Source organism: Myotis lucifugus, unplaced genomic scaffold, assembly GCF_000147115.1.
Source record: "Myotis lucifugus unplaced genomic scaffold, Myoluc2.0 scaffold_10, whole genome shotgun sequence".
Classification (NCBI taxonomy): Eukaryota; Metazoa; Chordata; class Mammalia; order Chiroptera; family Vespertilionidae; genus Myotis; species Myotis lucifugus.
The window spans coordinates 9,163,330-9,184,255 of record NW_005871058.1 but is presented as its reverse complement, the minus strand read 5'-3'; the positions used below and the strand labels follow the sequence as shown (position 1 = coordinate 9,184,255).

Genomic DNA, 20,926 nt, shown 5'->3' with positions numbered 1-20,926 from the left:
CAAGAGTATATCATACTACAGTAGCCATGCTTTATCCTAGCAACTTGCTCATGTGTACTATCACAAGCCCAGGAAGAGCCGCAGATAAGATACTTGATAAGTTTTGGTATAAAGTAAATGCATCACATACCAAGAGACAACCCAAGCTACAGATATTGGCTGGTTTGTTCCTTTTCTCCTCCTCCTCCTCCTCCTCCTCCTCCTCCTCCTCCTCCTCCTCCTCCTCCTCCTCCTCCTTCTTCTTCTTCTTCTTCTTCTTCTTCTTCTTCTTCTTCTTCAATATTTTTATTGATTTCAGAGAGGAAAGGAAAGGGAGAGAGAGATAGAAACATCAGTGATGAGAAAGAAACATGGGATTGGCTGCCTCCTGCACGCCCCATACTGGGGATTGAGTGCGCAACCCAGGCATGAACCATGACTTCCTGGTTCATGGGTCAATGCTCAACCACTGAGCCACACCAGCTGGGCTGGTTTGCTTCTTGTTATCTCTCTTATCTCCAACCCAAACTGGAAGCCTGCCCCCCCTTTTTTTAAAGCTACTTAAGGTGATAGAGTTAATAAACCCTTTAGATTCTCAACTTCAAGAACTGCTCTCTCTTCAGATATACCCTTCCTGGATCTTCTAGGTCACAAACCAGCATCCAGCCCAAATAGAAATAAAAAGTCAATGTCCGAGGAAGTGCTGGCTGATTTTCCTCTGATTCCTTGCCATGTCTAATGTTTGATGCGTGGGAAGGGTATGTGACCCAAAGACAGGTTCTGGGTACTTGCACTCCATAGTTGGGTGCACAACAGTTGTATCTAGGTTCTATTTCATACAGGTGTCCAAGCTTCATTCCTGGTTCGGTAGACCATAACAACTCACTGATACATGCATCACCTGCTGATCCACAAAGACAATCACTAAATATTGCCAATGTCTCAAAAATATAGGAAATAGAATGTATTTCCTATTGATCTCATAAAAACATTCAGAATCCTGGCAAGAACAGATGGCACAATTGAACTATTCACAAGGGTTTAAGGAACCAAAAAAAGATAGTGACATGTTCTGGGGTTAGTAACAGCTCAGAAGCTGTCCCATCTCTTGGTCAAGAGACCAGGGGCAGCTGTGAATTTCCAGGACCTGGCACAGATTGGGACAGAGCTTGTCTGAAGTCACACATCACTGGGGAGGCAGACACAAAGCCTGGTTAGCTTGATGCATAGCAAGCTGTTCTAATCTTTGAACCATGAAGTCTGCACATCACAAACAACCGCCTCTGAGTGTTAATCAAATAAAATCTGCCTTTAGGGTTTTAAAGCTGCTGTGGCCCATAAAAATTGGTTCTTTCTTCCTTCTAATTTACATCCTATGGTGGCTTCATGTACTCTTTATCATAGACAAGATCTAAATTCAAAATTGAGCCAAGAGAGATCAAATATATTCAAATCAGTGAGCCACAGAAGTTTGTGAAGGCCTGCATAAAGACTGGTGAAGTTGAACTAGAGTCTTAAAAACACCAAATCAGTACATGTTAGAATGATAAAATTAGAAGGAACCTACGGTGATCATCTACTTGGAATACAAACTTACACACTTTTTTGTCTTAAGAAGTTTTCAATGGCTATGTATTCCTAATGCAATGTGGGTTTTTATGGTTGTTGTTTTTTAATCCTCACCCAAGGATATGTTTTTATGATTTTTAGGGGAGGGGAGGCGGGGGGAGAGAGAGATGTGAGAGAGAAGCATTGCTCAGTTGCCTTCCATACATTCCCCCCACACACACTCCGAATCAAACCAACAATCTAGGTATGTGCCCTGACCAGGGAAATCAAACCTGCCATCTTTTGGTGTAGGGGACGACACTCCAATCAATGGAACTACCCGGCCAGGGCTAATGCTATGTCTTCACATTGGTTTATACAAAGAGGAGATTTCATAGTACATACTACAAAGTGAATATGGCAATAATTTATATAGCAATGGAAACTTGAGCTCAGAATTCCATCCTGTGTTCCAGGATGGCTCAGCTGTCTCATAATTTTAATTTATTCAAGTAATTGTGAATTTTTCTTTGGCACAGGGCCTGGTGGTTTCATTCAGGCTTCTCTTAACATTGGTTATTCTCAGTTATAAAACAATTATTCAAGGTGATCCAATGGAGTCTTGCATGAAAGATTGTGATTTTCCCTGATAATTTAAGAACCATAGTTTGATAAACACTGTCTTGGCGTTTCAAAGGATGCCAATTCTCAGTAAGTTTAGGATCTCACTGAAGTGCAGTGACTATTTTTAGCTCTAGACACACAAATAGCATCCTTCTTATTAGATTGTGGACAGGTCAAAATTCATCATCCAGGCCTGTAGACTGGTAGACACATCTGTGTTTTCACTGCTCTGAGTTCTGGGACAAGGAGTTTGTGAACTCAAGTTTGTTTGTTCCTCTGTCTCCAGCTTTGTCTCTGACTCCCATGGTGCTTATTTACTCTTTGGTGACAATTTCACTAGGCAATAAAGCAAGGCTGTCCAAGCACACAGAAAACTCATTTTAATTTAAAGTGAAAAATATATCTTTCATGATGAAAGATCAGATGTTTTCAAATATGAGATGAGAAAACAAGTCAGCATTAGGGGATTGATTCCAAGTATAAGGAAAGGACGATTGTTACATTAAATACTAGAATGAAGGTCCACAGCTTGCTTCCTCCAGATGCAGCGGTTCTCAATCTGTGGGTCGCGAACAATGAAAATACATCCTGCATATCAGATATTTATATTATGATTCATAACAGTAGCAGAATTACAGTTATGAAGTAGCAACGAAAATAATTTTATGGTTGGGGGTCACCACAACATGAGGAACTGTATTAAAGGGTCGTGGCCTTAGGAAGGCTGAGAACCACTGCTCCAGAGAATATTTCCCAAATTGTAAAATATGGAGGGAAATAGAGATCTAATATGTAAAGAAAATTGTAAGAAATGCTCCTTTTTCCCTGGCCAGGTAACTCGGTTGGTTAGAGCATTGTCCCAATACACCAAGGTTGTGGGTTCAGTCCCCTGTTATGGCACATACAAGAATCATCCAATAAATGCATAAATAAGTGGAACAATAAATTGATGTTTCTCCTTCCCTTTCTCTCTGTCTTTAAATCAATAAATAAGTAAATCATTTCTTTAAAATGCTCTTTTTGTTGCAAACTAATGCTTTTTTTGGGGTGAGACGGTACAGTGGTGTGACACGAAGCTTAAACTCTGGAGACAAAATGGTTTAAAACTTGTAGCTATATGGCTTTGCTCAAATCACTTGAACCTTCTGTGCCTCAGTTTTCTTATTTATAAAGTGAGGATAATGATAGTATTCACTTGGTGGAGCAGTTAAGATGAAATTGATTCACACATATGAACCACCTCTAACAGAGTACATAATGAGTCATATCATATATGTTTCCTGTTTTTATTCTTTCTCCCCATCAAACCCAGTACATATAAAATTTAATTGTCCCTATTTGTTTACAAGGCTGCTCCTCCCAATTATACTGAACCTTGTAGGTTTCCCAAGAGCCTATGGTATATTTGGAGGAAAAACCACTTAATCTATAACTTTGGAAAGAAGAAGGAGTCAGGACTAGAGACAAAGCTGTGGGATAATGAATAATAATAGCTATCATTTATTGAATGCTTAGCATATTCTATCCAAGTTGGTTTAAATACTTTATATGTATTATCTCATTTGATTCTCCTAACAACTCTATGCTAAAGTACTTTATTGTCCATTTTGTAGAGGAGGGAACAGAAGCAAAAACACATGAAGTAACTCGCCTGGTCACAGAGCAGAAAGTAAAGAATTTGAACAGGCCGAAAGCGGTTTGGCTCAGTGGATAGAGCGTCGGCCTACGGACTCAAGGGTCCCAGGTTCGATTCCGGTCAAGGGCATGTACCTGGGTTGCGGGCACATCCCCAGTAGGAGATGTGCAGGAGGCAGCTGATCGATGTTTCTCTCTCATCGATGTTTCTAACTCTCTATCTCTCTCCCTTCCTCTCTGTAAAAAATCAATAGAATATATTTTTTTTAAAAAAAAAGAATTTGAACAGTCTGGAGGTTGAAGCCATGGAAACGGATGAGATCTCCTGGGGAGTGTGTTTATAACAGTAATGAAAACGCCGGTATTTAAGCACCATGAAAGCAAGAGATAGGCTCTGTTTTATCCATTGCTCTGTTTTTATCCATATCCCCAGATTGGTTTTATCCAGTCTCTTGACAAATAAGTGACTGAGAGGTGATAATCTTGCAAAACACTGATATTTTAGGAGTAGAAAGAGTAAGAAAAACCTAAGAAGAAAACGAGAAAAAGGGATCCAGAAGACAATGTGTCATCGATGTCAGAGTTCCAAGAATAATGTGGTCAAATACATAAATACTACAAGTGGGTAAAGGAAGATAAAGATCGAAGAGACCCCATCAGTGTCTTTAAAAGTTTTCCAAAGAGCTGAGGAGCAGAAGATAAGGAAATAGAATAATGAGTACACACTCTTATTATAAAAAACCTTAGCTGGAAAGAAATGAACACACAAGAGAGAGATAATTGGAGAGAAAAGGGAGGGTTACCTTTCTTGTCTGGCATATAGAGTTTCATTAATGACATTTTGAAAGTTCTGATAGATATTTAGAAACTCCACAAAATTATTCTAAAGTTCATCTAGAAGAAGAAACATATGAGAACACCAAGAAAATTCTTAAAAACAAGACAAATAAAGGGGCTTACCTCTTAGTTCCTTAGCCTCCTCCTTTCTACTTTTCTATTCTAACTCAGCTACAGACTCTTGGTGATGTTATCAATTAAAGCTATTTTGCTTTCAAAATAATTAATCCATTCTGATTTTGACTGTAACATACTATTCTTCAAGCTCGATTGTTTGAATATACCACTGCACCTATTTAATGATCTTATCAAGATTTCCAGCTCATTGCCTTTCAGACTTTTCCCAATCCAACAGCCCTCTCCTTTTTTTTATTTTTTAAAAAAAATCCATCTCAGAGGCATACTAATCTGAAGCTTCCTCCCCCCATCCCCACCCCATTCTTTTTATTGCTACCCTCTGCCAAAGTCCTAAACCTCGCTAACCCTAACCATCAGCATTCTCCATGCCTGCACCTTATCATCTCAGTGCAACTGAAGAATGACACACAAGAGGGCAAATTAACGACTATAAATGCATGACCACTATAAATTCATAACCACTGTTGCAAATAGGCCCATGTAACCATAGGGAATCTACTCAATTTCTCTTGTCACTTCACTCTCCCCACCTTGAGTGTGAGGAGATGGAGATTGGTGAATATATTTAGAGAGAAAAATCTAAGCATTGTCAAAGACAAAAATAAGACAATTTAGTTACAACTCTGATGTCCTTTATTTGGGGGCGGGGGAGCGGGACAATTTATGGACTGGGGAGTACAGTGCCTTACAATCAGCGGAGCACCTTTCCTGAAGGATGTTTTATAGAATATTAGAAGCAACAAAATGAAAACAGGGCACAATTGGCTAAAAGGTCTGGGATTTCTTAGAGAGCTAGCAGGTCCCATTTTCTAGGTATGTGCACGAGGCCAACACTCTAACCACTGACCAACACAGGCCAAGGCTGGCTCAAATACATTTTTATGTTTTAAGCTTTTTGTTTGTTTGTTTTTTAGAGAGAGTGGAGGAGAGGAGGAAAGACACAGAGAGAGAAACATCAATGTGAGAGAGACACATCGATTGGTTGCCTCCAAGGTATGTGCCCTTGACCAGAATCGAACCTGGGACCCTTCAGTCTGCAGGCAATGCTATTCCACTGAGCCAATAAGCTATGGCTAAAATACATGATTATAAAAATTCAAAAATATTTTTTAAATCAAAATAAATAAAAATCAAAACTGACGACTACAATAAATAAAATGAAAAATACACAAAAGAAATCAAAGGCAAAAGAACAGATCAGTGACATCGAAGATAAGGTAATAGAAACTACCCAACTGAAACAGCAAAAAAGAAAAAAGAATTTTAAAAAGTGAGAAGATATTAACAGACCTTGGGGATAACATCAAGTACACTAACATTTGCACTATAGGAATCCTAGAAGAGAGAGAGAGAAAAAAAAGACAGAAAAAAGCCCATGGTTACATCTCAGAGAATACCATCATTTAAGGGACAAGAAGAGGAAGAGGAAGCTCAAAGAAACCAAGGAAAAACAGAAAGTTAAGTATGCACTTCCTCTAGCTACCCATGTTGCTCTTCCAACAAGAAACTAATGTTGCTCAACTGGTATGGCTCCGTGGTTGAGCACTGACCTATGAGCCAAGAGGTCACGGCTCGATTCCCAGTCAGGGGACATGCCTGGGTTGCAGGCTCGATCCCCAAATGGGGGCATGCGGGAGGCAGCCAATCAGTGATTCTCTCTCATCATTGATGTTTCTATCTCTTTTTCCCTCTGAAATCAATTTAAAAATATTTTTTAAAAAATCTTAGTGCTTTCTTTAAAAAAAATAAACGAATGTTACGTATTATCTTTTTAAGACATGCGTATATTCTTTTAGAGAGATTTCATGAATACTTAAGAAAATATCTAACATCTATATTGCAATTAGCTGTTATGTTATGATGACAACCTATGAAGAGGCCCACATGGCAAGGAATTGGGTCCACTTGCCAACAGCCATGTGAGTGAGCCATCTTGGAAGCAGATCCTCTGGCCCCAGTTCAACCCTCAGATGAGCACAGACCCTCTTGGGACTGAAACCAATGAGAGATCCAGAGCAACCACCCAGCGAAGCCACTCCCAAATTCCCAACACAGAAACTATGAGAGAATAAATGTGTCTTGACTCAGCCACTAAATTTGGGGGTAATTTGTCATACCACAATAGATAACTCATACCATAGAGAAAAATAGAAGTTTCTGGCTCCAAATTTCCTATTCCATAAACCATATCATTTTTATCTTTTCCAGTGGGGAGCCGATATAGGATTAAGCCTCGGACTGACCTGTTGGCAAAGTCACAAACAAGTCCCAGCTTAGAGGGCACAGTCCTCTTAAGCATGATTAGGCTTGACCTTATGACGCTCCCCAGATCTTATCTGGGAAGCTAATGGGCTGAGGGAAGTGCAGGAAGTGGTCAAAACAAGTGAAACTCACAAGAACAGTGTAATTATGGTAACCACTACCTTGTTTACCTCTGACTATAAAATAAAGGCTCAGTTTGCCTCGGGATCTTTTTCTGTGGCCTCAGCCAGGCACAGGAAGATCCACAGAGACTAAAGAGAGCTAGAGAGTTCTGAACGCTATCTCTGTGTAAAACATTCTTCGCCGACTCCGTCCACACCTTTGGGAACCCCTGGACCGCTGGGCCTGGACCCCGGCACCCCAATATTTCCAAATTATCTCTTGTCTCTTCTCTTTCATTTGTGTGCGGCTCCTCTTCCAGATCCTGAACCCTGAACCACGCGGGACATGGAGGGAAACATTTACAACATTTTCCCTTTCCTTAAGCCATAGTCATCAAAATTTTGATGATAGATGAGTAAATTAAGGCCTAAACAAGTTAACATACTTGTCCAAGGTTACAGTGTTTAGGTGACAGAATGATGAATATATTTAGGTTTTCTGACATATAGACAGTGCTCCTTATATCCCCTCATGGTACTTTTAATAATTCTAAATAATTTATTTTTCATAAATCAAGCAAATCCTATAATAGCCACTCACTTAAGCTCTGATGATATAAAGATGAATGAGGCAAATCAAGTAGAAAGCAGAACTATTTAATGTTATCTATTTATTTAAAATTCCTATAGTATTTCATAACTTTATCACATAGTTTTTAATTGCTACCATTAAAAATTTTTAAGACTTATCCATATTAACTTCTCAAATCATACAATTATTCAAATTAACAAAAACCTTTTTTTAAAAAAATATATTTTATTGATTTTCTACAGACAGGAAGGGAGAGGGATAGAGAGTTAGAAACATCAATGAGAGAGAAACATCGATCAGCTGCCTCCCGCACACCCCTCTACTGGGGATGTGCCCGCAACCAAGGCACATGCCCCTGACTGGAATCGAACCCCGGACCCTTGAGTCCGCAGGCCGACCAGTCGGGGCAACAAAAACCTTTAAACAAGAATAAAATGACTGGAGGTAAGTAAGTGGGATGTGGAGTATGGAGAAAAATGTTCAGTATATAAGACAAAGCTCTCAGCTTCCTAAAAACTGAAACAAATGAGACTTTTATTTTTTATTTTTATTTTTTAAAATATATTTTATTGATTTTTTACAGAGAGGAAGGGAGAGAGATAGAGAGTTAGAAACATCGATCAGCTGCCTCCTGCACATCCCCCACTGGGGATGTGCCCGCAACCCAGGTACATGCCCTTGACCGGAATCGAACCTGGGACCTTTCAGTCCGTAGGCCGACGCTCTATCCACTGAGCCAAACCAGTTTCGGCACAAATGAGACTTTTAAAAACATGAATGATTTCCACTATTTTTCTTGTAAAATAAAGTAAATAAGTATTATAAGTTCATGTGAGAAACTGTCTCCTATCTTTAAGAGTTTTTTCTAATATAAATCTTTTTATAAGAACAACTTTTACAAGAGTTTTAAAAAGGCACAAATACTCTTCATATAGACATCTAATAAATCCCCAGCCTGTATTTATGCCCCAGAAAGAGACTTCCTTATCCCTATGCTAACCCAGGAAGGCAAGCCAGGCAAATGACTGGGCGAGTCTGACTCCATGAAAGTCAGTAATACGTTGATTACTGATATATCCTGAATACTTCAGAAAAAAAAAAGACACTGATTTTTAGTTCCACCTCTGCCATGACACTCCCTACTGACCCTGGTCAAGTAGCATAATGTCTCATGTCCTAGTTTCCTCATTGTGACAGGCACTTTATGTGTTCATCAAAGCCTATTTTCATTTCTTCTTGGGCACAGGACTGGACTGAATTTCTCAGCCTCCCTTACAGTTAGGTAGGGCCACATAACTGATTTTTGATTAGTGAATGGGTGCAGGGTTGATGTTTGCCATAGCCAGTCAATCCTTAATTCTAAAAAAGCATTCTTTCATACTACTTAATGCCTTCTCTCTCTTTCCGTCCCTTCTCATCTCTCTTCTTCTTCTTCTTCCTCTTCTCTTCCTCCTCTTCCTCCTCCTTCTCCTCTCTCTCTCTCTCCTCTGTGTGCTGGATAAATGAAATGTAGAGAATTCAGTAGAGGACTCCAAGGCCATAGGAAAGATGGAGTCATCAGATGAAAAGAATTGGGGTCCCTCAATGACATTCCCACCCAACTTGCATTAGACTGCAGTGTAAGCAAAATAATAACCTGTGTGTGTGTGTGTGTGTGTGTGTGTGTGTGTATAGCTACTCAATTACAACAATAAATCATCCTATAAATTCTGAATAATAAATCATCATTAAATCTTATGATGTTCTGATTCAGAAACAAATAAAAATAGAAGCTACTTTGTTCTTTGTTTCCCTTTAGCTTCTTCTTAGAAATTGGCTTCATATCATTATTTTTCCTGAAAAACACAGTGGAAGCTCCTACATATAAAACCCAAGATGGGCCGAAGCCGGTTTGGCTCAGTGGATAGAGCGTCGGCCTGCGGACTGGAGGGTCCCAGGTTCGATTCCGGTCAAGGGCATGTACCTGGGTTGCGGGCACATCCCCAGTGGGAGATGTGCAGGAGGCAGCTGATCGATGTTTCTCTCTCATCGATGTTTCTAACTCTCTGTCTCTCTCTCTTCCTCTCTGTGAAAAATCAATAAAATATATTTTAAAAAAAACAAAAAAACAAAAAAACCCAAGATGGCCTCCAACGATTGCCATCTCCTGGGATCCAAGTCCTTGTGTAGTCCCCTCCCACATGGTATCATGGCTGGATGGGGTGTGACCAATAGAATACGGCAGAATAAATAATGTGTAATTCCCAAACCTGGTCATTAAAGACATGGCAAGTTGCACCTTGCTTTCTCTTAGACCATTTGCTCCGTAGGAAACTAGTTGCGAAGTCGTGAAAATATTCAGCAGCCCCAGGGAGAGTACTACATGGCAAGACACTGAGACCTCCCCCGACTCGCCGGCCATGTGATGTGCCATCTGCGAAGCACATTCCGGAGCTTCAGTCAAGCCTTGAGAGGACTGCAGCCCTTGCTGATAGTTTGCACACGAAGTTGCTCCTGAATTCCTGACCCAGATAAACTGTGACATAATCAATATTGTTGTTTTAATCCACAAAGTGTTGGGGTGATTTGCGAAACAGTAGTAGAAAACACAATCCATGATCCTGAGTGGTATGAGTTCATTGCATATTTTAGATATTTGCCCTGTTTCAGATATATGGTTTACAAATATTTTCTCTCATTTCGTAGGTTGCCTTTTCATTTTGTTGACTGTTTTTTTTTTTTCTGTGCAGAAGCTTTTTAGTTTGCTATAGTCCCACTTGTTTATTTTTGCTTTTGTTGCTTTCACTTTTGGTATAATATCCATAAAATTATTGCAAGACTAAGGTCAAGGGGATTTTCCTCATGTTTTCATCTAGGAGTTTTATGGTTTCAAGCCTTACATTTAAGTCTTTAAACCATTTTAAAATCATGTCTGTGAGGGGTGTAATATAGAAGTCCCATTTCATTCTTTTGTATGTGAATATCATTTACTGAAGGAACTACCTTTTCCCCATTGTGTTCCTGATTTCCTTGCCAAATGTTAATTAATTACATATATATGTGTCTATTTCTGGGCTCTCTATTCTGTTCCACTGGTCTATGTTTTTGTGCCAATACCATACTCTTTTGATTACGATAGATATGTAATATAGTTTGAAATCAGGACTTGTAATGCCTCCAGCTTTGTTCTTCTTTTTCAGGACTGCTTTGGCTATTCAGGTCTTTTATGGTTCCATATGAATTTTAGAATTGTATTTTTTTATGTGAAAAAATTCTATTGGAATCTTGATAGAGTTGCATTGAATCTATAGATGGTTTTTGGTAGTATGGATGTTTTTATAATATTAGTTATTTGAATCCATGAACATGGGATATCCTTCCATTTATTTGTGTCTTCTTCAATTTCTTTCATCAATATCTTATAGTTTTCAGTCTTTATGTCCTTAGTTAAATTTATTCCTATGTATTTTTATGCTATTGTAAATGGGATAGTCCTTTATTTTTCAGATAATTTATAGTTTGTAAATTTATAGTAACAGAAACAAAAAATTTCTAGATTCTAACTAATGACATTCAATCATTAGTGAATCATCATTGCCTTCAAAGAATCATTCTTTTCATCTCCAAGTCACAGGAAGTTATATCCACGCTGTAGCTAAAAGGATATGGGGTGGAATCTGTTGGTAATGGCAATTTTGAAGATTAAGCCTGTACCATGTAAGCTGTTTCTGACATCTTCTTGAAATCATTAAACAGGGAGGAAGACTCTGAAATAAAATAAATAAAATAAAATGGTAAGCTAATATTTTTCTTAATTCTACTATTACCACAAACATTTTATAGCACCAGTTAAAAGACCATTGAACTATTCTCAAGACAGTACAAATGGAACACATTTCTTCAATAGAATGATACACACCAATATGGTAAAGGAGAATATCTGCAATTCTGTAAAGCCAGTTGTAGTAACAATAGTATCTAATTAATAGGGAGTCCACATATATCTTAGACCAGTTCATCCATGTCCCTTTCTTACTTATTTTCCACAAAGAGATTGTCTTACATTTTCTTAAAATAGGTCAAGAAGTTAAATAACTAATATAAATGACAAATGATGAGGAGAGTACATGTCAAAATTATCCAGAAAGAAGTTTGAAGGAGGATGCTATTTTTTTTTTTTTTGCATAAGAATCTTTGTCTCTTAAAATAACTTACTAAAATTATGCAGTGGAGTTCCAGTGCATATAGCTTCATCCACAGAGGGGGATACATTGGGCAGTGAGTATCTTTCCCAGGTGGGTAGTTGACAAAATTCCTCCAGCAGTAATCATACTCTAAGGAAACACAAATCATTCAACAAATACCAAAAAAATTACTTAAAGAAAGCTGAACTTAAATACCGGGTGTCTCCCAAACATGTATACACACTTTCAATAATTATTAATTCCAATGGGTTAAATCTGAAAAGAAAGAAACATCAATTGAGGAGACCGTTTTGAAGTAGTGGCTGCATCAACATGTCCCGTGGTTCCAGCGCTGGTTTTGACTGCCACATTACCATTTTTCACCCAAGGGCCGGCTTTACCAAGTAGAATATGCTTTTAAGGCTATTAACCAGGATGGCCTTACATCAGTAGCTGTCAGAGGGAAAGACTGTGCAGTAATTGTCACACAGAAGAAAGTATCTGACAAATTATTGGATTCCAGCACAGTGACTCACTTATTCAAGATAACTCAAAACATTGGCTGTATGATGACAGGAATGACAGCTGACAGCAGATCCCAGGTACAGAGGGCACGCTATGAGGCAGCTAATTGGAAATACAAGTATGGCTATTGAGATTCCTGTGGACATGCTGTGTAAAAGAATTGCTGATATTTCTCAGGTCTACACACAGAATGCTGAAATGAGGCCCCTTGGTTGTTGGATGATTTTAATTGGTATAGATGAAGAACAAGGCCCTCAGGTGTACAAGTGTGATCCTACAGGTTACTACTGTGGGTTTAAAGCCACTGCAGCAAGCGTTAAACAAACTGAGTCAACCAGCTTTCTTGAAAAAAAAAGTGAAGAAGAAATTTGATTGGACATTTGAACAGACAGTGGAAACTGTGATTACCTGCCTGTCTACTGTTCTATCAATTGATTTCAAAACTTCAGAAATAGAAGTTGGAGTAGTTACAGTTGAAAATCCTAAATTCAGGATTCTTACAGAAGCAGAGATTGATGCTCATCTTGTTGCTCTCGCAGAGAGAGACTAAACATTGTAGTCAGTTTACCAAATCCATTACGCCACTTGCCTGTGTGTTTGGTAACAACTGATGAACATTATGGAGGTCCTTGGATTGAAAAAGGAACCTCTCCCACTTCTCCTGCCACTGAAGCGGTTAGGGGTCTATATAAATAAAAACAGTGCTTTTGGAAAAAAAAGAAAAGAAACATCAATTGAGCAGCTGTTAAGTGTGTATACATTTGGGGGGGGGGTGTCACTATATATCCTATATAATAAAAGGCTAATATGCAAATAGACCGAACAGTGGAACAACTGGAACAACTGAACAACAGGTTACTATGACGTGCGCTGACCACCGGGGGGTGTGCGTGGAACATGGCGGGCGTCGGCCGCGGCGGTATGGTGGAGCAGGTGAGCGGGGGCACCAGACCAAGATGGGGTGCCAGTCGCTGTCATCAGGGCAAGCCTCTGGTGGTTACTAAAAATTCTTTGCTCCCATGTGCTGCAGTCCCGCCCGGTGCTTGCACCTGCTGCCAGTGCTGGCCCTGCTCATACCTGCTGCTGGCGCCAGAGCCGCTGCTGGTGCCCGGAACTGGTCTCAATTGCTTGGCACCATCAGTGGGTGCAAGGGGTGGCTGCCGGCCGTGATCACCCCAGAAGGCTTCTCCACCTTCCTGAGGGCAATCCGGGCAGCAGCCACCACTCGCACCTGCTGCTGGCACCAGCCCCAATTGTTCCACGCCATAGGGAGGCACCATCAGCGCATGGGAGCAGGGGCGGAGGGAGCGGGGCTGCCAGCAGACAGGGGACCAGGGGCCGTGGCAGGAGGGGCTGGGCGGGGGAGCAGAGGATGGGCCGAGACCCACCTCTGTGCCTACTGCAGCCTCGCATCCCACAGTTCCTTTCAAGGTGCACAAATTCGTGCACCGGACCTTTAGTATATATAACATATCTAAAGCCCTCTGGCCCATTTGCTACTTCAGATGGACTAGACTCTCCCTGAATCCCTGAAAAGAACAAAACAGTTCATTCAAAGATGGCTGAGAGGCCATAATGGCAAAGTAGAAAACAGAGTCGTATTCTTTTGATACTTTCCCTGCTATGGATTTCAGACCTGGTGCTTTCTATATTATTTTGAACTTTTACTTCTGAGACTTCTACTCTGGGATAATCAATCTCCTGGCTGCCACCACAGTCTCTCATAAACACTTAAGTTCTTGGTTTATTGTTCTTACCTGGGGTTGTCATGATCTGGATAGTCACACCACTCTTAATGAGGTCCCTGAGTCCTTGTCGGTTTTGTTCATCCATGTGGTGATAAAGCCGTGCCACATAAATAACTAAAGTCACACCAGGTCGTTGACGCAAAAATTCTGTAATAGCCTTGGAGCATTCCCAGCAGGGACTCCAGGATAAGAACCAGATGATGGAGCAGCTGGTGGATGAGCAAAATTGTCTTTCTGAAGTAATTTTTTCTATAAAATTGACTTCAACATGCCTGGTGGTGTTTTTGCCTGAGTGTCGCCAGATCTTGTGACACGGGCCCCACTTGATTTCATAGAGCAGACAGGCCTCTTTACGGAGTTCTCTGGGGTCAAAGATTGCTTCAAAGTCCCAGGGTTCGATTCTTCTCCTAAAATATTGTCATGCAATTTTTAGAGGAAATTTAAAAATCATTTAATACTCCCTTTTTCTATAAGGAAAATCTAAAACATGAATCTTGGGATACTTTTTTTCCCCTCTATATCTAAAAGTTATTTGGGGAGGTCTGCTTGAATTATCAGAGTTTCTGTCACAAACACAGTAAAGATATTTTTTCCCAGCTCTTGTTATTTGGTTACCACTCCCTCTATACCATTGCTTATTAGACTTGAATTCAGGTATAAATGTGTCCTTTTTCTCCTTATATCCTAATCTTTCTGTTTCACTCTTAGAGGTGCCATGTTCCAATTGTCAATATTTACTATTCCTCGATGAACTCCAACTAGATTTTCTCAGGCATAGAAGCCTCAAATCTATACTAATAAAAGGGTAATATGCTAATTAGACCAGACGTCCTTCTGGACAAAGCCATGGTGTCAGAGCCAAGGCAGAGGCAGTTAGGAATTATCAGGCCGGCAGGGGAGAGCAGTTAGGGGGAACAGGCCAGCGGGGGAGGACAGTTAGGGGGATCAAGCTGGCAGGGGAGAGCTGTTAGTGGGATCAGGCCGGCAGGGGAGAGCAGTTAGGGAGATCAGGCTGGGAGGCAGGTGAGCGGTCAGGAGCCAGCGGTCCCGGATTGCGAGAGGGATGTCCAACTGCCAGTTTAGGCCCCATAGGGATTGGCTTATGAATTTTGTCATAGGGATGGGTAGTTGGAGAATTTTTGTGTCTATTTTTGTTAACCCATTGGAATTAACAAGGAATTTTTAGTAACCGCCAGTAACCCATAGGGATCGGACCTAAATCGGCAGTTGGACATCCCCCAAGGGGTCCTGGATTAGAAAGGGTACAGGCCGGGCTGAAGGACACCCCCCCCCCTCCTGTGCACAAATTTCATGCACCAGGCCTCTAGTCAATAATAAAATTCTATTGCCAAGCCTAAAACAGATCTGTACTGTGGGAACTGTTTAAATCTGACTGTGGTGGCAGATACACAAACCTATACAGGTGACAAAATTGCATAAAGCTAAACCTCATAAGAAATAAATTCAACTTGTTGTCAATGGCATCTCCTTGTGTCCAAGCTGTGACTTAGGAAACTCAGGATTGTGCTGAGGACTCTCCTTTCCAATAAGCTTGTTACACTCTAATAATTTCTCATTCACCCCTAAAGTATCACATTCATTTATTACATAAGCAAGTCCTTCCACCATCATAAGATAATATATTCCTTGACCAAAAGTCCCCTGTTATAATGATATGTCTGGAAAATGGGCATATAATATAAAACAGGAATTGAAATGAAAGTGACAAATCCGTTCCTTGGACCTTTCACTAATGGCTATAAAAACATGTGATCTAAAGAGAAAAGAGCATTAGTAAGGCAATAACAGAACAAAGCTGGAAGGTCATTTATTTCAACAGAAACCAAAAGACAGGAACAAACACAAAGAAAGCAATAATCATAGAGAATAAAGTTGGAAAAGGGGAAAAAAAGAATGGGAACATGGTAAAAGAGGAAAGGAACAATAAGGTTAACTATAGTCCTCCAGCTCTTAATACCCACTTATTCTTGGTTGAATTAAATGCACAATATGACAGTATTATTCTTTTTAAATTTTTAAATTAATTTTTAGAGAGAGAGATTTTTTATTCCACCTATTTATGCATTAATTGACTGATCCTTGTATGTGCCCTGACTGGGGAGCAAACCCATAACCTGGCATATTGGGGCAATGCTCTAACTAACAGCTACTGGGCCAGGCTGACAGTATTATTCTTACCTCAAGGTGGGATCACCAGCTGAAGAACCTGTTGACCAAGAGATGAGTATGTCAAGTAACATATACAAATGGAGTAGCACTTTTAAAATATACTTTTATTGATTTCAGAGAGGAAGGGGGAGGGAGAGAGATAGAAATATCAATGATATAGAAGCATCAAACAGACTGTCCAACCTATGAGGCAAAGCAGGGGGGTGGGAGTAAGAGATCAATCAAATGCACGAATATGAGCATAACCAATGGACACAGACAGTAGGGGGGTTAGGGCATGTGCTGGGGGGTGGGAGCGGCTGGGGGAGGTCAATGGGAGGGGGAAGGAGACTCATGTAATACTTTAAACAATAAAGAATTTAAATCTAAAAAAAAGAGAAACACCAATGATGAGAGAGAATCATTGATCAGCTGCCTCCAGCAAGCCCCACACTGGGGATCAAGCCCGCAACTCGGGCATGTGCACCCGCCAGAATATGAATCATGAACTTGCAGTTTACAGGCCAATGCTCAGTCACTGAGCCATAATGGCGGGGCTTTAGTTGCACTTTAAAATGACAAAATTTTAGAAGGACAGATAAATAGTTATCAAGGCTTAAGAACAGGGGTGAAGCAGGAAGGAGGAGGATTTGGCTATAAAAGGGCAATAAAACAGATCTGTACTGTGGGAACTGTTTAACTCTGACTGTGGTGGCAGATACACAAACCTATACAGGTGACAAAATTGCATAAAGCTAAACACACACACAAATGACTACAAGTGAAACTGGGGAAATCTGAATAAAATTGATGGACTGTGTCAATGTTAACATCCTGGTTGTGATATTATTCTACAGTTTTGCAAAATGTAACTATTGGTGGAAACTAAGCAAAATGTACAGGGAGTCTGTATTATTTCGTAAAGCTTTATGTTTTAAGTTACAATGATCTCAATTAAGATTATAGCTTACAGAAAGAGTCATTGGCAGTGTGGAGAGAAGCTGGGACACCATTGGCTTAATGTACACAAATATTTTTAAACCACAATTCAAGAGAAAGGAGAAAAGACACCTGCATAAGTGATGAGTTTAAAAAGGGGGGCGGGCAGCATTGTCAAAGAGCATGTAGAAAAATATTATTGAACTAGTGAAAGAGAACCAGATTTCGATTGGAGCCCAGTGGTTACTGAGGCATTGACAGCAAAATCCTGCTGCATAGACGAACTCAAGGGTGGCAAAATTCTCCCAAAACTGATATCTGTATTATTTCCAATCACATCATGCCCACACTCTTGCAACAGTCTCCTAACTGGTCTCCTTGTTTCCATTCTTTTCTGCTTCCAGTCCAGAAGGCATCAAAGGCCAGGTAAAAGTGTTTAGAGCTTTATTTCAATCACGTCTATGCTATTGGCAAGTTCTCCGGAGATTTTCTTTTACCAAAAGGTCGACCTCGATTTCCTTAGCCTGGCATTGAAAGCCCTCTCTATAGCAGCACTTCAAATTTGCCTTCTAATTTCACTGTAGATTATTTCCACCAACTCTTCTCTAATCTCACCAGCACACTTAGTATATGCCAAACACAACCTTTGTAAATTCTCTCAAAGTCTTTGTGTCAACCAACCTGGAAATGCCTTCCCTTTGCCAACCTAAATTCTACCTCTTTAGAATCCAAACTCAAATTCCACCTCATCTGAAAATCATTTCCTTCTACAGCCTGAAGTGTTCTACCTCTCCCATGAATTTTTCTAAAGTTAACTAACTAAACCTTAAATAATTAGCATGCCCTTGTGGTACCATTTCTGATGTTATTTTAAATTATTATTTAACAGTTGTATATTTAATTTTTTATTGTAGTGAAACAAGTATTGATTTAGTGTCATTTGTTTAAAATTATTTGTGGATGTCAATAGTTAGTATTAATAATTATAACAAATCTTATTTAACCAAGCACAGCCAGTCACCATTCAGCAGATTAATCTCCTTTAAAAAAAAATAATGTCTACAGGGAGGCAGACAATTTTCAAATAAAGTGAAATTATATATTTTTAAAAATAGCATTAATGTAGTAATAAATAGGAAAGTTGGAAAATACCCAAGAACACAAGTAAGACACACACATACACACACAGAGTTTCTACACTTTTCAAGACTATGAAGCTTACAGGACCTCAATCCATTTTACCTGCGTCAGAAGCCATGGCGCTGTGTGCCACTGATTTCCTCCCCTGGAGCTATATATTGTGCTGATTGCTCCTGTCTACAACATGCCTTAAGATTGTTTCTTCAGGAGTGACTGCTGTCACCTGATTGAGCAGAGAATGACTCATTCCCGAGTCTCAGGCACTTACTGGGTGTCTAGACTGTACAAACAGGTAGCAGATTAAGAGAGAATTTGGAGTGAGGCTAGCATCAATGGGTTGACAAGAAAGCTTTTGGTGCAAATGATAAATGCTGTAGAGTAAATCCCTTAGGATATCTGAATTACAAAGTTCTTCCCTAATATTATATGAATTTTTTAAACTTTCCCTTTCCTTTAAATTAAGGTTAAGGCAAGACTGACACATCATTCTTTCTTGGAGAGAACAGAGAAAGAACAACTAGAAGAGAGAATTTATTTATAACTTCCTCTTACTTTGCTCTTTGCCCCAAATCTTGTTGGAAAGGGGAGGGGCACTGACAGATGCAAAGTCAGAAGGACTTTGACTTCTGACTCAGGTAATTAGGTGACAAGTCTTAAGTGATCTCTCTTCCTTCTTGAAACCAGAGCTAAATGTAAGGCCAAATCCACTTATGTTTTTTTTATTCTCCCCTAAAAAGTGAATACTGCCCTAGCTGGTTTGGCTCAATGGCTGGGCAGGGGTCCTCAAACTTTTTAAACAGGGGGCCAGTTCACTGTCCCTCAGACCGTTGGAGGGCCGGACTATAGTTTAAAAAAAAAACTATGAACAAATTCCTATGCACACTGCACATATCTTATTTTGAAGTAAAAAAAAACAAAACGGGAACAAATACAATATTTGTATTTGCATGTCGCCGGCGGGCCGTAGTTTTAGGACCCCTGGGCTAGAGTGTCAGCCTGCGGACTGAAGGATCCCAGGTTCGATTCTGGTCAAGGGCACATGCCCAGGTTGTGGGCTCGATCCCCGGTGGGGGGCGTGCAGGAGGCAGCCAATCAATGATTCTCTCTCATCATTGATGTTTCTATCTCTCTCTTCAACTCCCTTCCTCTCTGAAATCAATAAAAAATATAATTAAAAAAAATAAAAAGTGAATACTATACTTATTCCCTATTGCCATTGTCCCCTGTTGTCCAAAACCTGGGTGAAGCTCTCTGAGTTTTAGCATACACTCCCAGAACCGGGGTCACTCTTGGGACCTAAAGCTCCCTCTAGGTTCTCAAATCTACAGCCCCTGAACTTTGAATCTCAAATCCTATGGAGACAACACCCGAGCCCTAAATATACGACTTTCCTGAACGATGAAAGTCAAACTGGAGCTTCCACAAGATGAAGCAGTTGTTTCAAGTGGCAGGTGAGAGTTGAAGAAAGAGCAGAAGTGCCACATCATAAATGAAGGTCATTTAGAAGCCAAGGATTTCATGATAGGTAGAATAATGACCCCCCCATCCCCTCCACACACAGACACACAGATGTTCACCTCCTAATCCCTGGAACCTGTAAGTATAAAGGCAAAAGTAACTTTGAAGAGGTAATTAGAGTAAGGATCTTGAGGTAGGAAGATAATCTGGGATTGTCTGGGTAGTCCCAGTCCAATCACATAGGCCCTTAAAAGAGGGAGGCGAAAGAGAAGGACATGTGAAGATGGAAGTAGAGATGTGAATGATGTAATTACTGGCTGGAAGGGAACCATGATTCAAGGAACAAGGACAACATTTAGAAGCTGGAAAAAGCGAGGAAATGGATTGTTCCCTAGAGCCTTGTGAAGCAATGCTGCCCTGATGACATGTTGAGTTTAGCCCAGTGAGACGCTGTTTTGTACTCCTGACCACCAGAGTTGTAAGATAATTTATGTTGTTTTACACCAAGTTCATGGAAATTTGTTACAGCAGCTATAGGAAACTAATACAGTAAAACACAGTCATAGGGGGCACATAGGCAATAGTGAAGATGGTATATAATTTAAATTTGTGTCTACTAGAATTCCTATTGAATGTTTGACCCATCTTCTATTCTGTTTTAGAAAAGTCAGAACTGCTCGGCTGGCATGGCTCAGTGATTGAGCACTGACCTATGAATCAGGAGGTCACAGTTTGATTTCCCATCAGGGCACATGCCTGGATTTCGGGCTCAACCCCCAGTAGGGAGCATGCAGGAAGCAGCCAATCAATGATTCTCTCATTATTGATGTTTTTATCTCTCTCTCTTCCTCTCTGAAATCAAAATATTATATATATATACATATATATATATATATACATATATATATACATATATACATATATATACATATATATATATATATATATACATATATATATACATATATATATATAGATAGATTTGCACTCTAATCTCTATAGCCTCTTCATTCTCTTTATAAGTTGCCCATATACACTGCTGCCCTACACTGAAATCCTAGCTAAACA

At 39.9% G+C, this 20,926-nt stretch overlaps 1 protein-coding gene and 1 pseudogene across 1 annotated transcript; one reads left to right on the top strand and one right to left on the bottom strand.

Moving 5' to 3' along the window:
• Nucleotides 1-11,333: 11,333 nt before the first annotated feature.
• APOBEC1 (apolipoprotein B mRNA editing enzyme catalytic subunit 1) lies at nucleotides 11,334-18,518 on the bottom strand. Its single transcript, XM_006084209.2, has 5 exons — nucleotides 18,503-18,518; nucleotides 16,352-16,379; nucleotides 14,162-14,559; nucleotides 11,911-12,029; nucleotides 11,334-11,462 (listed from the first exon to the last, which is right to left on the bottom strand). The coding sequence occupies exons 1-5, from the start codon at nucleotides 18,516-18,518 to the stop codon at nucleotides 11,334-11,336; spliced, it is 690 nt and encodes a 229-aa protein (XP_006084271.1).
• Nucleotides 12,198-13,002, top strand: LOC102440136 (annotated as a pseudogene).
• Nucleotides 18,519-20,926: the final 2,408 nt, after the last annotated feature.

What these genes read in the sequence shown, in the direction of transcription:
- APOBEC1 (XM_006084209.2), bottom strand. An exon ending in CCAGATCATGACAACCCCAG is followed by an intron (nt 12,030 to 14,161) that starts GTAAGAACAATA and finishes GTGTTTCCTTAG; the next exon opens with AGTATGATTACTGCTGGAGG. An exon ending in AACTCCACTGCATAATTTTA is followed by an intron (nt 11,463 to 11,910) that starts GTAAGTTATTTT and finishes ATTTTATTTCAG; the next exon opens with AGTCTTCCTCCCTGTTTAAT.